The sequence below is a fragment of the Talaromyces rugulosus genome, chromosome V, assembly GCF_013368755.1.
Source record: "Talaromyces rugulosus chromosome V, complete sequence".
In the NCBI taxonomy this organism is placed as follows: Eukaryota; Fungi; Ascomycota; class Eurotiomycetes; order Eurotiales; family Trichocomaceae; genus Talaromyces; species Talaromyces rugulosus.
The window spans coordinates 5,155,878-5,179,749 of NC_049565.1; the positions used below are offsets into that span (position 1 = coordinate 5,155,878).

Sequence of the window (23,872 nt, forward strand, 5' to 3'; positions counted from 1 at the left end):
AACTGTGATTATAATAGACTATGGATTATGTGAAGAGACTGTCTACTATGTTTCCAAGGCCAGGCAGAAATCGGAATCCACCACCACTTGCTTGCTTAAATAGTATCCCCACGGATAGCAATGATAGAGAAACATGTGACTAGACTGTCCTCTCTATTGACTGGCGGGGAGGACTCTCTGAATACTCTGCGTGGTCGGAACCGGGCTTGTCTTGCACCGGTTCGGGTGCGACGACTGGATCAAGACGCCGCGGGAATTGTCTAGCTACCTTGACGGTGTCAAATATGGACTTGGACTGGATGAATATTGCGTCTATCTCTTCTAGAGTGCACCCGGCTGTTTCAGGGTAGAAGAAGTAAATGGTCAAGGCAGATACAACGTTCATCACCGTAAAGACGATGAAGTATTTCTCGCCAATTTTTGTAAAGGCGATTGGACTGACTTCGACAATCAAGAAACTAGACCATCCACCGTTTAGCATTGGTTCATTGACATTCTAGGCCAAAATTTAAGGCAAAGTATCTACTCACTTGAATAACCAGCCGGTGGCTGTGGCTATGCCGGACACGGATGCACGCAGGCCATCAGGGGCAATCTCAGTGGCATAGAGAAAGGGAATACCCAACCATCCAATGGTAAAAAAGAACTTGAATGCATAGACGAAAAAGACGGCAGCCTTGAGAGCGGCAGAATTGGCAGGTTGAGACGTAGTGCCGGTTAAACAGGCCATGCACAGTGAACTCATGATGGCGCCGAATATCATTAGCTTTCTCCGTCCGAAACGATCGACTGTAAATGAGCAAATCAAAGCTGCCACTATAATAGCAATGGGAAGACAAGCCGAGAGAATGAGGGACAAATTTTGCGAGAAATGAAGCTCGGCCTGAAAGATCGTGGTTGCATAGTACACCACCGCATTGGTGCCGTTGAGCTGCAAGAAGAACTGCACACCGCAGGCCAAGCCTACCACCAAAAGCAATGAATTAACACAATTCGTGAATGAAAATTTAAAGGTCAAGTCAGGGAATCTTACAGACACGGTGGAAGACACGGCGCGGTCCCATCTCCCATAGCGCGGAAAGCCTGACATTTCCATTGACGTGCGTCGCCATTTGTATGTCGTGGACGGTCTGTTGCAGGCTCTCTTCACCCTGGCCTAGTTGGGCCAAGATGGCTTCTGCCTCGATCACCTTATTGGTCTTGATAAGCCAGTGAGGAGACTCGGGCAAAAGGCACATAAAAGACGCGACGGCGATAGAGAAGACGATGGGCAATGCAAGAGGCAAACGCCACGAGGAAGAGTTATTGACAAACGACATGCCGTACTCGGTCCAGAGGGCGACGGCTCCTCCAAATCCGGCAAACGTACCGAATGCAGAGACATGTGCGCCGCGAGATGTGGATTTAGATAGCTCTGCCTGCCAGACGGACACGGTAGCAATCAGGCCACCGGTACCCAGGCCAAGTACCATTCGAGACACAATCAGTTGAGGTAGGCTATAGCTGGTGGCCATGATGATGTACCCAATGCCTTGCACGAAGCTGGAGAGCCATATAGTCTTCTTCCGACCAAGAATGTCACCCAAAGGCATGCAGCCGAGACCACCGAACGCGCCAAAAAGCGTGTAGAGCGCAACCACAGTCCCTTCTACTCTCGACTTCTGCTCCTTTTCAGGGCCAGTCGAAGTTACGGCGTTGATGTCTGGGAATTGGCCATAAAAGGACGGGAGTCTTACCAAGTTGCCAAGGGCGGATTGGTTAAAGCCAAACGTGCTAATGGCACATCCCGCAGTGAGCCAGATAGCCCATGATAAATCCTTGCCTTTTAATTTCAGCATGTTGAGATTTGTACACAATGTTCGCAACTTTTGGTCGAATGGCTACTAGAATAAAGCTGTAGATAACGGAATTCCTAGGATAATTTAAATATTGCATCCAGGCAAAGATCCGGAGAAATTCCCCTGACCTACCTAGGTCACCCCCATGGGGAAGATGAGTATTCGGTCCGATGGGTGCTTGTTCGAAATTGGTGGCTGGCTCGGGGTGGTGAACCCTACCTAGACCGAACAATTTAAGTTTAAGAGATCTTCATCGGACCGATCATCTCAGAGACCGACCGATTCTCGACATCTCGACATACAAAAGGCCAATGACTAGTTAGGCATTTCCTACTTTCATCAAGACAGAATCAACACCGGGCCACACCAGCTATCTAATCTCATGCTTCTATATTGAATTCGTTCCAAAACTTGTGTGAAATCATGTCATCTCCATCACCAATGATACCACGACCGAAGCGGGTTGTCACTGGATATGACGGTCGAGGAAAAAGTGTCATCCAAACCGTTGACCAAGGTAGATGGACCGAAGTCCAGGAGGGCAAGGCTCTGTGGAATGTCATGTGGTCAACAACCACCTTCCCCATCGATAGTGCCAAGGACGATGCCCTGGAACGGGAAAAAGATGAAAAGGTCATGTCCCTCTCCCTTCCCAACGGCACAGTTCTGAGGATGGTGGACAGAGCACCGGGGACTCAGTCTGCCATGCACCGATCCCAGACTGTGGATTACGGGGTGGTTCTGGAGGGGGAAATGGAGATGGTCATGGACTCGGACGAGTCTGTCGTTTTGCGTCCCGGAGATGTTTGCATTCAGCGGGGGACACTGCATCAGTGGAGGAACACAACGTCCAAATGGAACCGTATGATTTTTGTCTTGATGGATGCTGAACCGTTGGCTGTTGGTGGGGAACTGCTGAAAGGAGAATCAGGATATGAGGGAGTTAAGGGAGTGGGAAGTCGACTGTGAACATTCCATAGCATGTACTACAATATGAGGAATAAATGTTGCACATATACGTACGGGGGCGAGGGTCTTTGTTTTACATGTAGAAAAGACATCTCAATATTTTGTTATTTTTGCCTGATCAAAATAATCCATACTTATACTCAGTTAGGATTAGGGTTAGGATTCTCAGTTCAGTGTCGAGATCATTCCAAGCCTTACTAAGCTACCTCTCTGTCTCTATTCCAAGAGAGATTATCCATCTCCTATGATTACTGGCTAGTGTTAATTCTTTTCAAAATAAATGTGGAATGACTTCAACTGTAGCATGGGAGGAGATTGTAATTCAGCTCTGAGAACAGAAATAGGTCCATTATCTTATGACTACATGTAGTGACCAAGTCGATAGAATCATTGATGTCTGTAACTGACGGATATATACGATAACAGATTCTCGGCTAATCGAAAAGTACCACCTACCTATATCACCATAGCGACAAAATGATGTTGGTATGTTAGGATGGAATGATTGGAAGCAAAATGTGAGAGTTAGTCCTGATGCCTGAATAAATGGTAGTTTTCCCAGCATAGGTCGGAGACCCTCGATCGTCCGGATGGTTGTGCAAGAATGGACCTGCACCTTTCTCCCTCCAGGTAAGAGAGTCGTCGTTGAGCGCCTCTGGCCTTTGAAAGTCTCGCCCACCAACGCGAAGCCCGATGGTATAACCGGCCGGCAAGGTGATACTGGTTGGCCAGACCTCCACATCCAACTCATAGATGGACCCGGGCTCAAGAGGTTGGATCTCATCATGACTGTGGTACGGGCGATAGGGCTTGGTCATGGTGGGGTCGAGCTTGCGATGCGATGACCTAAGCCAGCCCATGGACAGGGGAGTATGTGGATCCCAGGCCCCCTGAAATTCTACTTCGATGCCTTCGGGCGAGAACGCTTGGAAGGTTAAAAAGAGGTCGGCATCAGTAGTAGAGGAGGAAATGAAAAGCTTGACGGCTATGGGGCCGGTGATTTCCGTCTCGATCGGCAGAGGTTCAGATTGGAAAAGAACATCTTGACTGGTTGCGGCATCAAAAGTGAGCGATGATCCTTGGATGGCTTCAGAAGCCATCAGAGTCTTGTCTGCGGCCTGGAGGTACATTTTTCTCCATTGTGTGCTGGGGAGCGGCCATGCCTGTTCTTTGCGAACCTCACCCAAAGCTTGGGAGGGTCGCCTGATGCGTAGTAGTACTGGGGGCTCTTGGTCCCAGTCGTTCTTAACGTCTTTAAGGAAATAATCTAGAAATCGCTTCTGTAGCTGAATCGAATGATCGAGGTAGAATGCCTCATCGTGACGCCCAGGATGAACCTCCAACCATTTCTGGCGCGATGCGGCACGCGTGAAACCCTCAAAGTTGCCTCGGCCATGCAGGCCAAAGCCAGCCAAGTTGGCCGAGCTGAGCAGAGGCGTCACCACGCGAGACCAATCTGGCGACCTTTCACGGTACCAGTCATCCAGTAGATGGCGTGCAAGAGGATTCTGGATGGGGATCACTCGATTGGCCTGCAATTCTTCTTCGGCGAGTGTCTCTGGCCCCGTGGACTTTTCTTTGAGCCACGGGTCTTGATAGCCGTTGGTGTTGCCATGTTGGATGGTAATCACTTGCTTGGCGAACCAGGACTCGTTGAATGTGTTGGAGAGTATACCTCCGTGCCGATACGTCTCTCGATACATGTCCGAACACCCTTCCCAGGGAATCATGGCGGCAAGATGCGGGGGTTGCAACGCCGACACAAGCCACTGGTTGATGGCATAGTAAGAGATGCCAAGGAGCCCGACCTTGCCGTTGCACCATTCCTGCACGCCAGCCCATTCAATGGCCTCGTAGAAATCTAGAATCTCGCGCGGAGAAAAAATGTCAATGATACCGGGACTACGCCCTGCGCCACGGGAGTCGACTCGTATGACGGCATAGCCCCAAGATGTCCATATCTCGGGATCGATCGTCTCCCAGGCCATGTACGACTTTGTCGAACCGGCGAGGATATCTGAGCGATTCTTGAAGAGCCAGTTCCACTGGGCCGTGTAGCCAGTTTTGTATTCTACTCCTTTACCATAGGGTCCCATGGTCATGATGACCGGCGAGGTAGATTCGGACTGTTCTTCATCTGGTCTGAATACATCTGCTTTGAGAACAAGGCCGTCAGAGGTGGGGATGGAAACGTCGCGCTTAATGATCATGGTCAAGACGTGGGCTTTCTAGTATGGAACTGTGATGATGATGTTTGGAAGCTTGGGACAGAGTGATGAGGAAGTTAACCTTTTTTATGGTCCCGTGCTCCGTTACCCCTCGTTGATTCATATAACGCGAACATAGGGTAGATGTTGATCGGGCCGGTGAGGGTGTACTCCACCGCCGGACAAACTCAACCCTAACATCTTCGGACCGATCCACAAAACACCGGTTACGCCACGAAGGGACAGGTTAATGTGACACTTATAATTGGCCTGCACGGCCCCGAAAGCATCAAGTGACATGGGTAGTACATAACGCAGTGAAATTCTATTTTGAACTGTACCTCAGTCTTATGTACCCCTTCCGGACTATCCGTGATCATTCAGTTCGTAAACCATGACAGAGCATACTTTGGGACAGGAGCTTCCCCGAAAGCTATGGCAACATCCGAGACCAACGGAGACTGCCATGCACAACTTCATGAAGCAAGCCGGAGATGCTACGAAACAATCCTTTACGGTATGGTATCAGCCCATTCCATTTCCTCCATGATGTTTTCTCGTATTTTCTCTTACAAAGGACTGCAGGACTACCATTCTCTGCATAAATGGTCCATCGAATATCCCTCTGACTTTTGGAGATTCACATTTCAGTATTTTACTATCGTGTACTCGGGCACGGTGCCAGACCCAGTTGTAGATGAGCATGCTCGCATGGATACTGTACCTAAGTGGTTTCCTGGTATCAAGCTGAATTTTGCAGAGAACATATTGTTTACGGGAAATTCGGTCGGTCAGCCCTCATCAAGCCCTGGGAAGGAAGATGACAAGGTCGCGTGTACACAGGTAAGGGAAGAAGGGTATTCTCCTGAACAACCCATTCTCCACGTCACATGGGCAGAACTGCGTGAACGAGTTGGCAGACTCACACAAGCGATGAAGGCCCATGATGTTGGCAAAGGGGATCGAGTTGCCGTCGTCGGAAGTGTGTGTGTAGATACCCTGACTGTCTTTCTGGCTGTCACAGCGCTGGGAGGCATATTCTCCAGCAACAGCACCGACCTGGGAGTATCCGCTGTCCTGGATCGATTGACGCAGATCCAACCCAAACTAGTCTTTGCAGATGACTACGCTGTATACCGGGGATCCAGGACGGATTTGAGGCCCAAAATTGCAGAGCTCGTCGCCGGCCTGGAGGACATCCCTGGATTCCAGGGCATCATAGCCCAGGCACGGTTCCGAGGATCCCCTACTGATGTTTCGTCTATACCCATGTGCCAGACTTGGGAGACGTTCACATCCAAAGCGCGTACCTCGGAGCTGGAGTTTGAGAAGATGGACTTCTCGGATCCCATGATTATCCTATACTCCTCAGGGACAACCGGCCAAGCCAAGTGCATCGTGCACTCAGTAGGAGGTATCGTTTTGAGCGGTCACAAAGAGTCGACACTTCACCGCGCAGTCGACCACACCTCGTCGCAGTTGCAATTCACTACAACGAGCTGGATGATGTACTTGAGCTCAGTCCAGCTCATGTTAACAGGTGCTAGGCTTGTCATGTACGATGGTCACCCATTTACTCCGGACACTACCACGTTGCTGCGCTTGGTGGCTCGAGAGAAGATCACGCATTTTGGCATATCGCCGCGATATCTGCAGACCTTGCAGTCCAACGGGGTTGTCCCCAGAGCATCGTTCGATCTCAGTCACCTCCAAGTCGTGACCAGCACTGGCATGATCCTGTCTGACGCTCTCTTCCAATGGTTCTATGATGTCGGTTTCCCCTCTCGGGTGCTCCTGGCCAACATATCCGGGGGCACCGATATTGTTGCCGCCTTTGGTACCTGCAACCCTCTTCTTCCCCTCTACGTCGGTGGCTGCCAGTGTATTTCGCTCGGCATGGCGGTTTCTGTATTTGATCCCACCGTTGAGGGCGACAAACCCATCAGGGGGCGACCAATTCCACTAGGCCAGGCCGGTGAGCTTGTCTGCACTCAACAATTCCCCACCATGCCCGTACGATTCTGGGGTGACGATGATGGTAGTCGCTATTTTGATAGTTATTTTAAGAAGTACGACAATTGTTGGACTCATGGCGATTTCATCAGCATTCATCCACGTACCAAACAGGTCACTATGCTAGGACGGGCGGATGGCGTGTTAAACCCTAGCGGTATTCGATTCGGCAGCGCCGAAATTTACAATGTCATCGACACAGAGTTTGCCGACTGCATCGCCGACAGCGTTTGTGTCGGCCAGAGGCGGCCTCAAGACGATGATGAAAGGGTGATGCTGTTCCTCCTGATGCAGCCGGGGAGAAAGTTCACAGCAGAGCTGGTTCAGCGAGTGAAGCAGCACATCAGGGCCCGTCTATCCGCCCGCCATGTACCCAGATTCATTTTCCAAACACCAGAGATTCCGGTAATTTTGCACCTACTACTTCTCGCTCGAGCGTTTAGAATCCAATACTGACCAGTGTATAACAGATGACTCTTAATGCGAAAAAAGTCGAACTGCCAATCAAGCACATCGTTTCTAGTCGAGCCATCAAGCCGTCGAGTTCTCTTGCAAACCCGGCATGTTTGGACTTTTACTACGATTTTGCCCGCGACGAAGTATTGGCTGGAGAGACGGGATCTGACAAACGCGCAAAGTTGTAGCGGCCCGCACAGCAATCAGAAAAAGGGGCTAATATAATGTGTTCAACATGTCCAGTCTATCTTAATACATAAAATCAACTAACCGAAAACCTCACTTTTGTTCCTGTGGGCCTTTGAAATTTCCCTTTAATGCAGACCACTTCTTCCCTTACACAGTGTCATTCTCGGTAGTTTCGTTGGTTAAGGTGGTTTGCCTCGGGGAGGTTATTCGCTCTGACTAGGGTCCAGGTGTACGATGTCTACCCCAAGCCCCTACAACTTACTTGAAGAAAATACCTAGTTACTTCTTTAATGGCTGCTAATAAGGCGAGCCCTTTGTAGACGAGAAAATCACATATTTATATTGGTTAATAGTTGGTGCTATAACAACTTTATACCTGACAAGTTACACAAACAAAACATAACCCTTCTAGGAATCCTTTTCTCAAGTCTTACATGGGCTTCTTACTATTGCATTGCAACTAGGATAAGGGAATTCTGGATCCTCTCCTGTCACATCATTGATCGTGGACCGACATTGACTTTACAATGCTCACACGTCGCCGTTCTTTAGCCGACATTTCTCCTCTTCATTCTACCTTTCAATGTCGTCAAAGTATTTCCAAACTACGCTACCTCACACTCAATGAGGATTGACGTAGCTTAGTGAGCCAGGGGCAGGTATGTAGGTATTAGCGAACGAGATACTCCCATGTTATCCCAAGTATCGGGCCGGCTGATGAGAACAAGGGTCATTGTTGTGGTGAAATCAAAAATATATGCAACGCAACCACCGTGGAGGCTGTGCCTACGGTTGCAGTGTTCGGACTGGACGGTAAGGTGAGGAAACACAATGTGGACAGCTTTCAGGAGATGCTTGCAAAAGGCTGATGTGTGGAATGAGGCTAGTCATCCAGTTCCGTGCTTGAAGATTATATTGTCCCACCATGCCTGCACCTTTTCGTCGCGACCTCTCTCATCTCTACTTGTACTACAAAATCGTCAGGATATGTTTTTTTAGATGTAAATTTCTTAAGCCGAAATAGATTGGCACACATTGAATACCGAATTCTAGGGATTCTTTATTAGTGGTATTCCTAGGTTGAAGATTCCCGGAGAGATCCGTATAATACGACGGTCCGGCATGCCCCCTTTTGCGTGTTCTTGCTAGTATAAACGACGTCAATGGGTAGTATAGCAACGGCCGGAATTGAGATTAACGTAGTTGACGTGTCTACATATGGTTAGTGTCGGTGTTGTTACATATTGATCGAGACGGATACCATTTGCCTATCTCCGACATCAATTGATGTGGCCTTCATTAGAAAGATTTCAGAATTATTGGTAAGTCAATATAATATATACTAACAATGTCAAACTATGGTTCCCATTGGATTCTTCGTGTAAGACTAATGCATTCTCCACAAATTTGAATCTCTGTTCCAGATATGCCCCTATCCTCACGAACCATTCTTAGGGTTGCGCAGTTAAACCCGTACATCGAGGAAGCTTGGACTCCTCTGCGATATATATTTTTTTAAATCCTATATACTGATATTAACAATGACAATTAGACGTCTAGACAATATTGCATCGCATTTGGCTGGAACACAGAACCATGTGAGCCAAGTGTAAGTTTTCCGTATATATCAATTCCTTTATCACAGACCCATAGAAAAAGAGATGACTGAGATATTCCAGCTTTTCCAAGGACCTGAACGATGTTGTGATCACGCTTGCTATTTGTACCCCTCTATGCAAAGCCAGGAACGGTGGGTTCAAGGATACACCTCTCGACGCCATAATATTCAAGCTCCTTCAGCAAGTCAAGGAAAAAATGAATATGGATCCTGCCCTTGTTGAGGGGTTCTGTTCTTGGTAATGTGTGCGAACATAGATACCCAATACATGAGGCACAAAAAGAAAGAAAGAGGCTTGCTAAACGCGAAGCTTTTACACATGTAGGTTTCGGAAGGCAAGGCTGCTTACTACTGTCGAGCCGCTACACTTGCTGCAGGCTTCCCCGTTACGGCCGGGGCATCGACGGTCAGGCGATTTTGTGGTTCAGGGTTGCAAGCTTATGAGGATCACTTATCCGTACCTGCAGGATGTTACATACAGTGCCGTGATCCGCGTGGCAAACGAAACAGGGAACCCTCATCCGCGGAGATTTTCATTTCAAAAATTGTTCAGACTTGTTCTAGATGCAAAAATGACTCATAGAAAAGGGTGGTGGCTAACCAGTTTACGGGATAGATGGTGTCAATAGATAATAATAATAATAGATATCAGGAAAAATTCTTTTATCGGGTGATCGGGTGATCGGCCTAGGCCTAGACCGAAGGGGCTGGATCGGCTTACCGTGCCGGGCTAGGGTTACCATGCCGGGTTGTTTTCGGCACTGCCACTATCTCTTGGCATCAAAAATAACGGGAAAAAAAAGCGAAAAAAAGAGAAAAATACCTAACCAGAAGTATCCTAGGCGAGGAACAGAAACAAGATATAAACGCGCTCAATCACCAGCAAGTCGAGAATTATTTTCAACAGCAGTTCACTTCACTCTTCACTTCACTCCTCGCTCTCCCAATATCAGCCTTGGTATACAAACCATTCAGACTAAACCACAAAGTCTCTTTCAAATCCAAATCTACAATCCACAATGGTTGCTGTCCCTATGATCGGAGCTGGCCCCTACGGCACAAGCCCAAAATCGGCCCGCTCTAGCACAACCAACACACCAAAGCTCGATGCATCGGAAATTGAAACCATTTTCCAGCAAGTGAACTGGTCCCAAGACCGTGTCTCAGAAAGTTCATCTGGCCGCTTCGGATGGTTCTCGCGACAGTAAGCTCTATTATCTATGATTGTTTTTGATATACGCTAACGAGCCTAGGTACAGCAAAATCCAGCGTCGCAAATTTGACTGGGGAGTGCGCACACCCATCTAAGCTATATAACGATTTTATGGCCCCGTGGATAAATGGCGAAGGTGCTATTGGATACGATATCTTTAATACTTTAATGACTTAATTTTTGATGTGTGGCAAGGCAGGCCCTGGTGCGAGCGCTGCAGGAAGTAGGGAAAGTTATGGCTGTACTTATCTTCTTTTTAATAACAATTATAATAATAGCATTGTTATAACAATTACTTATCTTTCATAGGATCTTTAATAGGATATTATAATAGTAGAATGTTTATTATTAATTATAGTATGTTATAGTATTATTATTTCTCTTTCTTCATCAACTGTGTGATTTAAACCAGGAATGTTGAAAGTACGTACACACCGTGACCCGCTTGTGATAACCCTAAAAAAAAAAATTATTACCATATACCAAACTATCAGAAAAATCGATAACTCACAGCCAACCAATACTACTTATCAAGTTTATCAACTGCCGCTGAATAACGCTATATGTGTGGGCTATATATAGCTGTTCAGTGCAACACTAGCCAGGAGTGGTTTAGTGCTCTAGGCATAATCGAAGCTACTACGTAGTTATAAGCTACCAGACGATAAGCTAGAAATAGTGCTTTGAGATATAGACTTAGCGATTCTATATAAAGACGGAGTGGTACTAGATATCAAAGTGACAATTCGATATAAAAAATTATATAAGGATCGTTATTTATTATCGTTGAACTCGGAAAAAAAAAATCTATTTTACTTATGCGCCATGCTCTGTGTCACCTACATCACGCCAAGAGAGTGATAAAGACTTAATAAACTTTCTCGCCTTCATGGTTTTATTGGGGACGGCTTCTGGGTCATTTTCCCATCTTTAACGATTTATAGTAATAGTCAATAAACCTCTAGTCCTTTACATATCTTGAATTGATTAATATGTTAATTACAGAGAGAGAGAGAGGTATATATATATAGATCAATTGATATCCTACATGTATTTCAAACATCTACATGTATTTACTCAATATTTTGAAGCCTTTGACTTCCAATTCTCTACTACATTCCAACCTAAGGCAACTATACATGCCAACGTAGGGAAGTAAGGTTAAGAATGTAGTATTATATTCTACGAGATGAGTCCGACCAGGCCGGGCGTCGACTGGTGAAGTACACCGCTATGAGACCCTCGATGCCCAATGTCTTTGTGGTCTCCTTGAATTCGTTGTGGGCGGTGCAAGCATCGTCGTAGAATTTCACGTCATCCATGTTGGCAAACTCCTGCGCTCGGCGATCTTCCTCTGCAGAGCCGACAACTAGTGATCGGGTATACCGTTTGCCATCCTATAGCATAGACAGATGGGAACGTGACGCTAGCGAGAGACCCCGGTAGCCCGAACAGATATACCGACGTACCTTTTGGTTGGTGTTGCTGACCTTGGTGTAGGCGGTAATTAGCTTCTACTAATTCTCCTGGTCTGGGATCTTGAACATTATGATTCTGTGGACGTGGCTGGCCATGCTGCCAAGTGGTGATATGATGGAAAAAGGTGCAGAAAAGACGTTCTTAAGAAAGACAGCACCGTCTTGTAGAGTCCGACAGAAGCACGTGAATGTCTCTGGATTATAAGTAATATCTATACCAAGGGTTGTTTTTAATAATACTGTCCCCATACAATTTGGATTAGCGTTACCGCGCACACACGGGTAGGGCGCACGTTAGCGTTGCCGCCGAGGACCGGTTACTTCCCGAGACAACCCATAAAAACTTGCAAGGGATAGATAGCGTGGATCAACAACGACAAGGGGTTTAGCCTTCTGCAGTCATGCTGGAGAGTTCGATTTTTGTGTCTTTGTATTTCAGCATGTACAGGGTAGCGGTCCGGTCCGAGTTGGGGGCGCCGGGGCTGGATATTCGAGTATGTCCTTGTCCCCAAAACAGTAGCCATTTCGTACTGGGGAGGAGACGAGCCCACGCGCAAATTGAGGAGATAGACAAAGTAAGAATGGGAACAAATCGCGAGATACAGCCTCTTTTGATGCTCTTGGTTGGTTGTGCTGTGTAATCACAAAACGACCTCTGGAGGCTAAGATTATCGCACCATTCAGCCACCCGCGCGCGCGCAATGTCTTCAATGGTTCCGTCTCACCATCCCAACTGTCCTGGCCCCTGTAGTACCCAGCTTTTCGCTCTATGCTATTGTTGTCGTCGCGGTTGGTAGCTTGTGGCCATGCTTGCCGCTGGAAAGCCTGGTAAGTCAAGTCAGTCCGCCGGGGCTCTCGACGCCCGTACCGCCAACGGACTCGTGCATCCTGACACTGTCGCAGCGGCTCGAAGCTTATACGGATGCTGGAGATGCCGGGTACGCCGGAAAAAATGCGATGAACGCAGGCCCGTCTGCACGCCGTGCTCGTCGCTGGAGCTTGAATGCCATGGCTACGGCGCGAAACCGCACTGGATGGACAACGGGGTGCTGCAAAAGGAACAAGCGCTGCGGTTCAAGCAGCTTGTCGGTCGCACCAAGGCCATAAAGGGCCAGAAAAGGGCACAGCCGAACGAGTCGTCGCCCGAGTCCACCGGGCAGATGGTGTTGTTCCCCTCGGAGCTGTGCTATCTCGTCCCTCTGAGGCCCTCCCCGCGCCGCTCCACGTGACCGCCAACGCAACGAGCCTCTTCGGCAACGTCGACTCCATCTCGTCCGCATCGTTGGCCAACGCGCATCTTGCAGATACAGAGGTCTCCTGGGGCGACCTCCTCTCCGATGGCGATGGATTTCTCCAGAAGAATAACGCGCCGTTGACCCTGTCCGCCAGCGAAGAAGAGGCCGAGGACGTCGTCTTCATGCATTTTTTCGACCACGTCTTCTACCTGCAGTATCCCTACTACCAGACTCGCGATGGCCGCGAACGGGGCTGGCTATTTTCCATCCTGAAACGCGTCAAGCCCGCATACTACGCCACTCTGGCCCAGAGCGAACGCCATTTCCTGGCCACCGTGCCTCACAACCAGCACATCGCCGCCGTCTTGACGCTGCGCCGCGCCGGGACTACATACTACGACCTGGCCATGCATGGCATGCAGTCCATCATGGCCGCCGCTCTCGATCGGGCAAGTCTCGTGCAGAGCCTCGAAGCGCTGACAGCACTCTTGCAGTTGCTTTTTTTTAGAGGTAAGTGGTAGCTAGAGACGGATGAGGATACTGGCTAAACCAAGATAAACCATCACGTAGGGATTTGCCGGCGGGACAACGAACTGGAAAAATTTGCTGCGGTCCGCCGCAGCATTGGTGCCGACGGTGGCCAACGCGCGGTCACGATCAGGCACATCGACGCCCGAGCGGATGGATCGTAGCTATGCGGGGGACCCATGCATTTCGCCGGATCTGGGCCGAGCCTGCTGTGTGGTGTTGGGATCGTTCATCTCCTTCGACATTATCGCCGCCGCGTCGACGCGGGGGGAGAAGTTCCTGGCCGTCGACCATATTCGAGAACTGGCGACTCTGGGAAGCTCCGTGCAGAGCCTGATGGGCTGCCGCAACTCCGTCATGGCGCGCGTATGTGAAATCACGGCCCTGGATCTTTGGAAAAAGGATGCCCAGGCCGTACATCAGCTGTCTATCTAGTCCAGCGAGGGGTGAGAATAGAAGAGCGGCTGCGACAGGAGATGGAGAATACGAGCGGCCCGCCGTTGCCGGTGCCTTGGGAACCTCTCGATTTGCCATTGCCACATAAGCATCCGGTAGTAAGCAGGCTTTATGCCCTGGCGGCCATCATATACCTGCATGTTGTTCTATTAGGGGCGCATCCGTACCTGCCGGAGATCAGGCAGGCCGTCCTTGCGGTCCTGGAGACGTTGACAAACCTGCAGGACGCTCAGTTGCTGCAGAGCCTTTCGTGGTCTTTTTGCGTGGCGGGGTGCCTGGCGACAGAAGACCAATACGCCACATTCAGACAGCAATTCTCAGCGACGGAGGCCTGGGAGGTGACCAACGGGACCTGTTCGGAGGCGTATAGAATTATGAAAGCATGCTGGGCCAAGAGGAAGACGTCGGGTGAGGAATGTGATTGGGCTTCTATCATGGATCAAGACGCGTGCCAAGTTCTACTTCGATGATGCAGATGAACTGTTGTTCTTTCGGATAGATATTCATGTTTCATTCTTTCCTATCTATGCGTGTAGCTCAGGCCCCCTTAGTATCGTCCGAATTCTTCGTGATGCGAATCGCAATGTGCTTATCCAAGTCCGGGATATTCATGCGAGCCACCATGGAGGAAAAGTCGAGTGTGATAAAGACATCGACAAGCTCGTCGTCGGATAGGAGCTTCTAAGCGATAGTCTCGGGCGTAACTTCTGCATGTTGAGGTTTCCAGCAGTGACTAATACGGTACGGAGTCACAGTATACGGAGCAGAGTATCGACTCCAGTCTCCACCACGTCGGCGGTAACGCTAGACCTTTTTCCGGACAGAACCACGGGGATCCCTATTGACGTGGGATTCACCACAAATCTGTTTTCGTCATGGACAAAGCCAGCACCATGGAGTGATTGATAATAAATACCATGGCATTACAAATCCTTTTGCGTGCGTCTGGCAAACGCTGCCTATTTGTTCTCCCGTCTGAAAGATCTTAACCATCTTTCAAACTGCTCTAATTCTTCTTTTGCAACCTCGACTCTGCACAGCACTTCCACCGGGTTTATTTTATACGACTTGTTGAAATCCCTGTTTGATCGAAAATGACCGAGTCCAACATGGAAACGGGAACCGACTCGGCGGGCAGTCTGTCGAAAAGCCACGAGGATTTGCCTCGACACTCTCTAGAGGTCCAGGAGAAGAATGTCGAAGCTGGCTTGCAACAGCAGGAGCAACCAGAGGCACCGCCGCGTGACATGCCCGCCTGGAAATGGTCCATTGTCATAACCGCCATCTACAGCTCCCAGTTCCTTTTTGCCCTCGACAATACCATTGTTGCCAATGTCCAGCCCGCTATTGTCGAGGAGTTCAGCGCCGTGCAGAAGCTCACCTGGCTGAGCGTAGCCTTCTTGATCTCCGCGGCTAGTACCAATCTGGTCTGGGGCAAGGTCTACGGTCAATTCAACGCAAAATGGACATACACCGTCTCGGTACTGGTCTTTGGGGTGGGCTCGGCCGTCTGCGGAGCTGCCCCCAATGTCGGCGCTTTCATCATCGGGCGTGCCATCTGTGGTGTCTCTGGAGCGGGCATGTACGTGGGTTTAATGACCATGATTGCCGTCACGACCACTCTCAAGGAACGTCCCGTCTACGTTGGCGGCACCGGTCTTGTCTGGGGTCTCGGCACTGTCTTGGGCCCCATTATTGGAGGTGCATTCACCGATTCGTCTGCAGAATTCACTAATCTTAATAAAACATTACTTTTAAAAATTCTCATAAAAATATTTATATATAAATAATATTTTTTTTTAACATTATGGTTGGCGCTGGGCATTTTACATCAATCTTGTTATTGGTGGCTTGTGTTCCCCGGTCTACGTCTTCATGCTTCCAAGCAAGGATCCACGCCCAGGCGTGAGCACGATGGATCGTTGCCGCGAGTTCGACTACGTAGGCGTCATTCTCATGATTGGCGCCTGTGCTTGCTTCGTTATGGGTGTTTCCTTCGGCGGTGTCACGTATGCTTGGAACTCGGGGCAAATCATTGGCCTTTTCTGCACGTCCGGCGTTCTCTTCATCATCATTGGCTTCCAGCAAGTCTTTACCGTCTTCACCAATATCATCCGTCGAGTATGCCCCGTAGAGTTCTTCGGGAGCCGCACCGTCTTGATTCTTTTCGCCATGACCGTAGCTGGCGGTACCGCACTCTTCCTTCCGATTTACATGGCGCCTCTCTACTTCCAGTTCACTCGCAGTGACTCTGCGCTACAGTCCGGTGTCCGCCTTTTGCCATTCATCTTCCTCGTCATCTTCACCATCACGAGCAACGGTGTTTTGCTCTCCCGCTGGGGGTTGTACATGCCGTGGTATCTCATAGGGGGCATTCTGGTTGCCGTTGGCGGCGGTCTCATGTACACCGTGGCTCTCACTACCTCCGTCTCTAGTGTCTATGGATACACAGTCATTCTCGGCTTTGGCGTGGGAATGTTCGCCCAAGCCTCTTACTCAGTCGCACAGGCCGTGGTCCAGCCAGAACTGGTGCCTTCAGCCATTGGTTTCATCTCCACCGCCCAGATTTTTGGCATCACCCTCGCTCTGGCTATTGCTAACGCTCTTTTCCTGAACGAGAGCGAGAAAGGCATTCACGCCCTGCTCCCGGAAATTCCTAGCGAGGAAATTGCGCAGACCATTGCCGGTGCCCAGTCGACACTATTACACGACCTCAGCCCTCACGTCAGGACGCAGGTGTTGGAAGTCATTGTGAATGCACAAAGCAAGACGTATATTTTGGTCATCGTCGCCGGCGCTCTTGTTACCTTGCTGAGTCTATTGATGAGGCGCGAAAGATTGTTTATCGCTGCCGGTGCGGCTGCCGGTGCTTAAACTTAGCTGTTCAACCGTTGGAACAGACGGGGGAAGTCAAGGCAGATGTGCGAGAACTTTATGATATTTAGATTACGGCTTATATTGGCTTAGTATAATACGGATTTAGAAGAATCTAAATTGAATAAGAATTTTTTAGAACTTTCTTCATTGGGCAATTCTTTACATCAATGATGGTAATGGTAAGAGTAAGGAGACGTTGCAGGTTCGGGGTTATTAGGGTTGGGTTTATTTGATAGAGCCACGATCACTACTAGTACGTATCTCAAAGCATCGTCTGTAAATTGCATAGCAGGATGTAATGTCGACAGACGATGACTTCTCCTTGGTCTTCAATATTTCCACCTCCCCATTGCTGAAGCTGAGCATACGACACGGCGCCAGCCTGGCCAAGATGGATGTGCGTGTGCTGCTCGGGCACTTCGCAGCAACCCTACAATACGTCGTAGGGAATCTCAAATCCAACCTGTCCGCCGTGTAGATAATATCGCAATCGGAGCAATTCCTATTATATGAATATGGAAAAGCGGCTGTACTCGCACAAAGTGGCCTGCTGTATCGGCTTATAGAGAGGTAGGAGTAGCGCATGCCTCATGTAGACGCCCTGCAATTCGAATCCGACGATCCTGTCTCATACTAGACCCTTAACTAGCGTTCAAATTACCTCTCTCAACATCTTGTACCACCTAAAGCCAGGTTTGTGGCGGTGCATATACGCACATTTGTCCACTTTATAACTAGCCGCCCTGAAAGCCGGCACTGCATACGTCATCCTTGATGTAGACTCTTCGCCTTCGCGCAAGGCCTTCATGCTCTCGGGCAGAGATTCACCAGTACCTGGGATGTTGGAAATGAGTGATCCGACGCTCATGATTGCGCCCCTGCGAAGTAAAATCGACCAAAGCAGCTCGTTTGAGGTTCATCTTGCCCAAATTCAGCAAACGCTTTGGGATGTTGCCAGTCACGCCCATTATGGCCTCCGCAACATCTTCAAAGCCAGTTGTCAATTAAAGGGACCAGTTTGACTCGATGGTAAACCTTTTGATCAAAATTTCGCTGCCACTAAACCACGGTGGTCTAAACTCATTACCCTTTACGAACCTTGGGTCGGTGGAACATGCTAAACTGAACCTGAACAATGAGACTCTAGACCGCATTACGTTGACTTCAAAGTCTGAAATTGGATTCGCACAACACCTAGTGGACCTCGTTGTCTCTGTGCTTCAAAAAGGTTCTGGGTTGCCAACTACCCTTGTCAAGGACTTGCTACCAGCAGCATCCCCTGCTGAACCTGACCCAGAGATTATCACAGTGTTACCGCGTAGCCCAGACGAATTAACTGTATAGGAACAGCTATCGCAGTACGCATCTTCATATCTCGGCTACTCCGCCTTCATGAAAATGGCAGCAGAGTACCCCTTACGATCCGCCGTTCATGACATATCAGGAAATGAAATCACATAAGCCGGTCTTGCCATCAAGATTGACCAGCTTGCTGGGATTCATCGTTACAAGGGTGTCATACATGAGCAGGTCGTTCCCATGTTGCTGGAAAAGTCCATAAATACCATCATTTCGATATATGGTATTCTTGTTTCAGGTGGAGTATGGTCAGAGCGGAAATGTAGAGAGCATGGCATCGTAAGGCGATAGAGTTGCGTTAGAGGCAACTTATACGGACAACTTATCTAATTATAACAATCTTCGTGTACTAGATAAATCTGAAGTCAATTTGTATTTCTGTTTGCATTTCAGCTAACCAATGAGCTGAAGGGTCAGTCCTTGTTGCCTAATATACCCTTATAAGGTCTAACTAGACCATCTTCAAGGTAAGTAGATTAATCTTACATAGGATTTTAGTAGAGAAACTGTCCAACTCACTTTCTTCAGTCTCATTTAGGTCCTTACTATCCAACATAACCTATATATAGTGTCAACCACCGCAGGGTCCTTACTGACTGATTCAGCCCCCCCAGTTTGATTCTTTACAGTTAATCCTTCCAGAGGATACAACTCGCTAATCTCTCTAAATTAATTAAAATTATTTGGACTTAGATAATTATATCATATTACTTAAAAGGCATATATATAAATTAATATAATGACTAGATAAACTAGAAATCCATACTGCTAGGCTGAAAGGCCTGGCCTTCTCGGTCTGAAACTAGGGGCCAGCCAGCGGGGCCCTTCCAACGCAGCCTGCCAATGTTGGTTGAATATTATGTGTTATATGTCTCGCTTATTTGCTGACGTGTGTCTACTGCACGCCACGTGGATGACCAACACTGAACGTGGACATTTCCTATAATAGTAAACCACGAGGACGGTGATCTAGATGTGATTGAGTTTTGATTTGCCGCGCCATGTAGCTTATAGCTGTATAAGCTGATAGTTCATAATACGAGAACTCTCTTGTTTTGTTAGTACGCTCGCTCATTGGCGTAGAATCCCCCTGAGGCGCAAATAATCTCCGGTCCGAAACCTCAACAAGGCTAAAACAGCTGAACAATCGAGTCAAGTGACATATATCTCCTACATGCAACCCTTTGAAGAGCACATTCAAAAATAAAAATTGAATTTATTACTATTGATTTTTCCATTGGCCAAACTCCCCTGAAAAAAAAGAACCCCGGTGCCGTTGATGGGAAATCGTGCGTCTTTCACGTAAAACCCACGACCATGGACAAATTCACCGATCGACGGCTGCGGAAAGCATGCGATCGCTGCCATGCGCAGAAACTGGGCTGTCAACGACAAGACAACGAGAAATGTATTAGATGCACCAAGGCTAACAAACAATGCACGTGGAGCATCTCCCTTCGAAGCCGGCGCGACTGGGCGGACACATCTGACCCGGTGGTCGATATCGCGAGTAGTAATGAGGGGAACGGCCAAAGCGCAGATGAGCAGCAGATGCAAGACACAGCCATGGTAGGAGGAAATGGGAACCTCAGTAAGAACAATTCATCCTTCTTCTTTATTTTTTTTCCATCTTAAAGTTAGGTGCTACATATGTGAATATCTGTTGAGACCGGCTGCTGAATAAATATTAACAAAAGATTCTAAAGACAACTTGAATCCATCCACAGACTTTGCTCCTGTGGAAGAGGATTTTCCCGATTCACATATCTTTAATGATTTCCTCACTGCGACTCCTTCTCTAGAATCGCTGCCGGAATTGGGCCACATCTATTCCAGCAGCAGAGATAGCATGGCTACTACTGTTAGTTCCAACCACGCCGTACAGCGTCAGCACCGTATCCGAAGCGCTGGTTCTCCCATTCAGGACATGATTGGCAATAATCTGCATCCTTCCCATCTTCATCACAATTTGATGCCATCTCAATTCAGCACCTGGACTCCCGAGGATGAGGAGGGCGATCCCTTTAGACAAGCCCGCGACGCAATGTCAAACAACAAAAGACCGCGTCACGGAGACTGGGACTCTTCCTCTTCCTATTATGATAATAACATCACCGGCTCATTTCTGCAGCCAATTGAATACTCTCGGGCCAACGCGCGCTTTAGGAGCCGAGCTATGCCAGTTCCAGTCCCAGCTCCTGGAATTACTTCAACTGCTACTTTGTCGACAACCCCGCCGGGGCTAACCACCGATAAGCCGGACTGGCTGGTCCAGATCTTTGAAATAAACGGCGAGCTTTACCAACAGGCCCGAGTTGTGCCCCAGTTTATCAGGGAGGCCAAAGAAAACTCGCTCTCGGCGTTTCCTGCTGTTGGTGGCGTCGGCGGAGCTTTTGACCAGGTCATCCGCTTGAGCATGCGGCTTGTCGATATTCTACAGGAGCTGAATCAAGGGCTGGATAATAATAAGAAGAAGCATAGTATGAATAATGATGATGACGACGACAATGATGATGATAATAATGGCAATGGCTTCAACTCTCACACTAACGCTTCGGTCGAGAATTATTTCCCGGCCGGCGATACTTCAACAGCGAACACCACTTATGGACTTGATTCTGGCTCCCTGCTCATAATTCTTTCCTGTTACATACGGATTATTGAGCTATTTTCCAAGCTGTTGCTGGGAATCAAGTACTTGATGACCAAATCAGAGAAAAATAGCAACACTCTGCCAGACCGAAGATTATTGCACCAAATAAAGCACCATTTACCAACCCTAATTCTAGGCTCGACCTCTGTGGATCTGTATCCGCACATGCGCGTTGCTATCCTTCTCGAGTTGGTCGAGCAGATTTTGCAGACTGTGAGTTCGCTTTTGGATCCGCTGGTTCGTGGTCGCGGTGGACAGCAGCATCAACAACAAGCCGGTGGGGTTTTTGGGAACACGCTACAAGAGTTTTATGACCTGGAAAAGGCTTTGTTGGGCGTCGTGAGTGGTATTCGTGCTTTGCTGGGGAAAAAGAAAGAAAGATGATGGCGAGGCGGATTAGTATTATTCCATTGTTATCAGGAATAATTTCAACTTGCAATTTTTATTTTACTTTTTGGATTATTTCAGTATTTCAGTAATTTTCTTTTATATTTTTCTCGGTTATAATTAAAGGAAAGATAGAGATGCAGCTTAAATATCAAGTCCATTGAATTCCTGTTCTACTCGTGGATAGCTTTCACATTGTTTTGGCTTAGTGGACGATAAAAATATAGTTTAACTTTCAACATTGAACCGATGTAAACTACACCAATTAATATTGAACTAAGGAAAAATCAAACAAAGGAAACACCATGCAAGCCATATTGATACATGTATCCTCGACCCTCCGTCTCTTGTATGTATCTCGGAAATATTAATAAACCGTCAATTGGTATCTACTCTTAAAGTTTACTCCGCCGTTTCCTGTGTCTTTTCAACCTGTTCCTTTTCAGCAGGAACCAACGAGCCACTTCCACTTGAACGCTCCGGGTCAGACACCGGCTGGGAGCCCTTCAGCTGATAGTCTGATTCGACCGTGGTGCGCAGCGAGATCTCTTTCTCCAGAAGCGACAACAGCAGAGGCAAGGCACAAAAGGCTAAGCACACCTCCCAAACGTTTTTCATTGTCGCCGAGTACGTGTTGATGACCTGAATTTGGGTCTGCACGGGCAATGATGCAATAAAGGTGTTGTCGACATGGGCATACGCACTCCCCCCGCTGAGGGCATCACGGACTGGCCCACTGGTGATCTGGTGGCCAGCATGTACCGCAAAACGACTGTTGAATATGGCCCCCGGAATGGCAATGCCCCAGACCCCGCCAAACTGGCGCAGGTAGGACCAGGTTGCAGTGGCTGGAGCAACATCCGACTGCGGCAGGGCGGCTTGGATGGAGGGCAGTATGGAGGTGAGCAAGACCCCGCCACCGGCGCCGGCAATGATCTGGAACACGATGGCCGGGGCTAGTGACGAGGATGGACCCAGGTAGATGTAAAGACCGGTACCGAGAGTCAGGAAGACAAAGCCGAACACGTGGATGGGCTTATATCGACCCCAACGTGAGAGGGCCACGCCAGCCATGATTGCAAAGGGACCGCCGATGAGGACGGTTGGCAGTAGGAGCACGCCAGCGCGGCGAGGGGAGGCTAGATGCACGCCTTCAAAGTATAGGGGCAGGAAATAGACCTGCCAGTACACAAGGATGGAGGACAGGAACGTGTTTGCCAGGCCAAAGGCGCTGGTACGCGTGCCGAACAGACGCGGTGGGATGGTGGGGGCAACACAGAAGCGACTAGCCTCGTATACATGGAACAGTGCAATGCCTGCAAAGCCCACTAGCAGGGGTACCAGGATGTGCCACGAGGACCAAGGATAGCGAGTGTCAGCCCACGATAGGGCAATGAGAATGGCGAGCACCGACGCCAGCAACAGCCCGTTGCCGATCCAGTCGATAGTCTTGATCCGCTCGCGGAACGACTGTTTCTCCTTGGCCTCGATGCGCAGGAAGAAAAATTGCATTATCAGAGTCAGCCCGCCCAGGGGCAGATTCAGCCAAAAAACCCAACGCCAGTGGCCGGTCTGCGAGATGACGCCGCCCAAGATGGGGCCTATGGCGATGCCGATGCCGAACACGGCGAACAGAATGCCCTGGTAGCTACCACGCTCACGCACTGAGACCAGGTCGCTAATTATTAGGTTTGCCATGGTGCTGATGCCTGCGCCCCCAAGCCCTTGCACTAAGCGGCCGGCAATGAGCGTTCGCGTGTTGTTGGCGCCGCCACTGATGCCGCTCCCCAGCGTGAAGATGGCGACAGCGAACATGGCGGGCCAGCGGCGACCGACCACCATGGAAAACTGGCCGTAGAACGGAATGAAGACGGTGCTATGTCCTGGGTCAGATTTTTCACTACAAGAAAGGAAATAAACATACGATGTGAGGAGATAGCCATTCATGATCCACACATAGTTGTCGCCCGAGTTCAGGTCCTGAGTGATAATTGGCAGAGAAGTCGAGGTGATGGTCGATTCCAACGCCGTCAGCATAGTAGCTATGCAAAGAGGCGGAAAAATGGCCCAGAATCGCCAGCCTCGCGAGGAGGAGCCAGTTTCAGCTTCAGCTTCAGCCATGATGTTGGTTTTTGGTTTCTATCGATCCTGCCCCGGCTTCGTATTCAATGGCGCAGTTGAAATAGTCACGGAGTTGAACCTGAATAAGACTATGTGTTATTTGAAAGACGACATCTATAATTTATTTCCAAATCTTACATTATGGTCATCAATCAATTCCATTAACCATCATTAATCGGGTCGGCGCATCTAGAGTCGGCGATGCGCCCGGGTCGGCGTTTAGGGTTCATCCGTTAGGGCTGGCTCGTCGGGCAGACTCTTGCCCGTCCAACATG

At 48.8% G+C, this 23,872-nt stretch overlaps 10 protein-coding genes across 10 annotated transcripts; 7 read left to right on the top strand and 3 right to left on the bottom strand.

The window, feature by feature from the left end:
* Positions 1 to 187: 187 nt before the first annotated feature.
* Positions 188 to 1,838, bottom strand: TRUGW13939_10298 (uncharacterized protein; the record flags this gene model as incomplete). The annotated part of the gene is made up of 3 exons (XM_035493411.1): positions 188 to 458; positions 531 to 963; positions 1,034 to 1,838. Coding segments are annotated over 3 exons (1,509 nt in total), but the record flags the coding sequence as incomplete, so codon positions are not given.
* Positions 1,839 to 2,261: 423 nt separating this feature from the next.
* Positions 2,262 to 2,807, top strand: TRUGW13939_10299 (uncharacterized protein; the record flags this gene model as incomplete). Its single annotated transcript, XM_035493412.1, has 1 exon — positions 2,262 to 2,807. The coding sequence occupies one exon, from the start codon at positions 2,262 to 2,264 to the stop codon at positions 2,805 to 2,807; it is 546 nt and encodes a 181-aa protein (XP_035349305.1).
* Positions 2,808 to 3,298: 491 nt separating this feature from the next.
* TRUGW13939_10300 (uncharacterized protein) lies at positions 3,299 to 5,017 on the bottom strand (the record flags this gene model as incomplete). Its single annotated transcript, XM_035493413.1, has 1 exon — positions 3,299 to 5,017. The coding sequence occupies one exon, from the start codon at positions 5,015 to 5,017 to the stop codon at positions 3,299 to 3,301; it is 1,719 nt and encodes a 572-aa protein (XP_035349306.1).
* Positions 5,018 to 5,449: 432 nt separating this feature from the next.
* Positions 5,450 to 7,671, top strand: TRUGW13939_10301 (uncharacterized protein; the record flags this gene model as incomplete). The annotated part of the gene is made up of 2 exons (XM_035493414.1): positions 5,450 to 7,432; positions 7,498 to 7,671. The coding sequence occupies 2 exons, from the start codon at positions 5,450 to 5,452 to the stop codon at positions 7,669 to 7,671; spliced, it is 2,157 nt and encodes a 718-aa protein (XP_035349307.1).
* A 2,638-nt stretch (positions 7,672 to 10,309) lies between these two features.
* Positions 10,310 to 10,598, top strand: TRUGW13939_10303 (uncharacterized protein; the record flags this gene model as incomplete). Its single annotated transcript, XM_035493415.1, has 2 exons — positions 10,310 to 10,494; positions 10,544 to 10,598. The coding sequence occupies 2 exons, from the start codon at positions 10,310 to 10,312 to the stop codon at positions 10,596 to 10,598; spliced, it is 240 nt and encodes a 79-aa protein (XP_035349308.1).
* A 2,386-nt stretch (positions 10,599 to 12,984) lies between these two features.
* TRUGW13939_10304 (uncharacterized protein) lies at positions 12,985 to 14,670 on the top strand (the record flags this gene model as incomplete). Its single annotated transcript, XM_035493416.1, has 3 exons — positions 12,985 to 13,726; positions 13,839 to 14,110; positions 14,185 to 14,670. The coding sequence occupies 3 exons, from the start codon at positions 12,985 to 12,987 to the stop codon at positions 14,668 to 14,670; spliced, it is 1,500 nt and encodes a 499-aa protein (XP_035349309.1).
* Positions 14,671 to 15,294: 624 nt separating this feature from the next.
* Positions 15,295 to 17,074, top strand: TRUGW13939_10305 (uncharacterized protein; the record flags this gene model as incomplete). Its single annotated transcript, XM_035493417.1, has 2 exons — positions 15,295 to 15,901; positions 16,104 to 17,074. 2 exons carry the CDS (start codon positions 15,295 to 15,297, stop codon positions 17,072 to 17,074), a joined length of 1,578 nt encoding a protein of 525 aa, XP_035349310.1.
* Positions 17,075 to 18,103: 1,029 nt separating this feature from the next.
* TRUGW13939_10306 (uncharacterized protein) lies at positions 18,104 to 18,421 on the top strand (the record flags this gene model as incomplete). The annotated part of the gene is made up of 1 exon (XM_035493418.1): positions 18,104 to 18,421. The coding sequence occupies one exon, from the start codon at positions 18,104 to 18,106 to the stop codon at positions 18,419 to 18,421; it is 318 nt and encodes a 105-aa protein (XP_035349311.1).
* Positions 18,422 to 19,753: 1,332 nt separating this feature from the next.
* On the top strand, positions 19,754 to 21,473 carry TRUGW13939_10307 (uncharacterized protein; the record flags this gene model as incomplete). Its single annotated transcript, XM_035493419.1, has 2 exons — positions 19,754 to 20,027; positions 20,143 to 21,473. 2 exons carry the CDS (start codon positions 19,754 to 19,756, stop codon positions 21,471 to 21,473), a joined length of 1,605 nt encoding a protein of 534 aa, XP_035349312.1.
* A 405-nt stretch (positions 21,474 to 21,878) lies between these two features.
* TRUGW13939_10308 (uncharacterized protein) lies at positions 21,879 to 23,597 on the bottom strand (the record flags this gene model as incomplete). Its single annotated transcript, XM_035493420.1, has 2 exons — positions 21,879 to 23,352; positions 23,401 to 23,597. 2 exons carry the CDS (start codon positions 23,595 to 23,597, stop codon positions 21,879 to 21,881), a joined length of 1,671 nt encoding a protein of 556 aa, XP_035349313.1.
* Between the last annotated feature and the right edge of the window lie 275 nt (positions 23,598 to 23,872).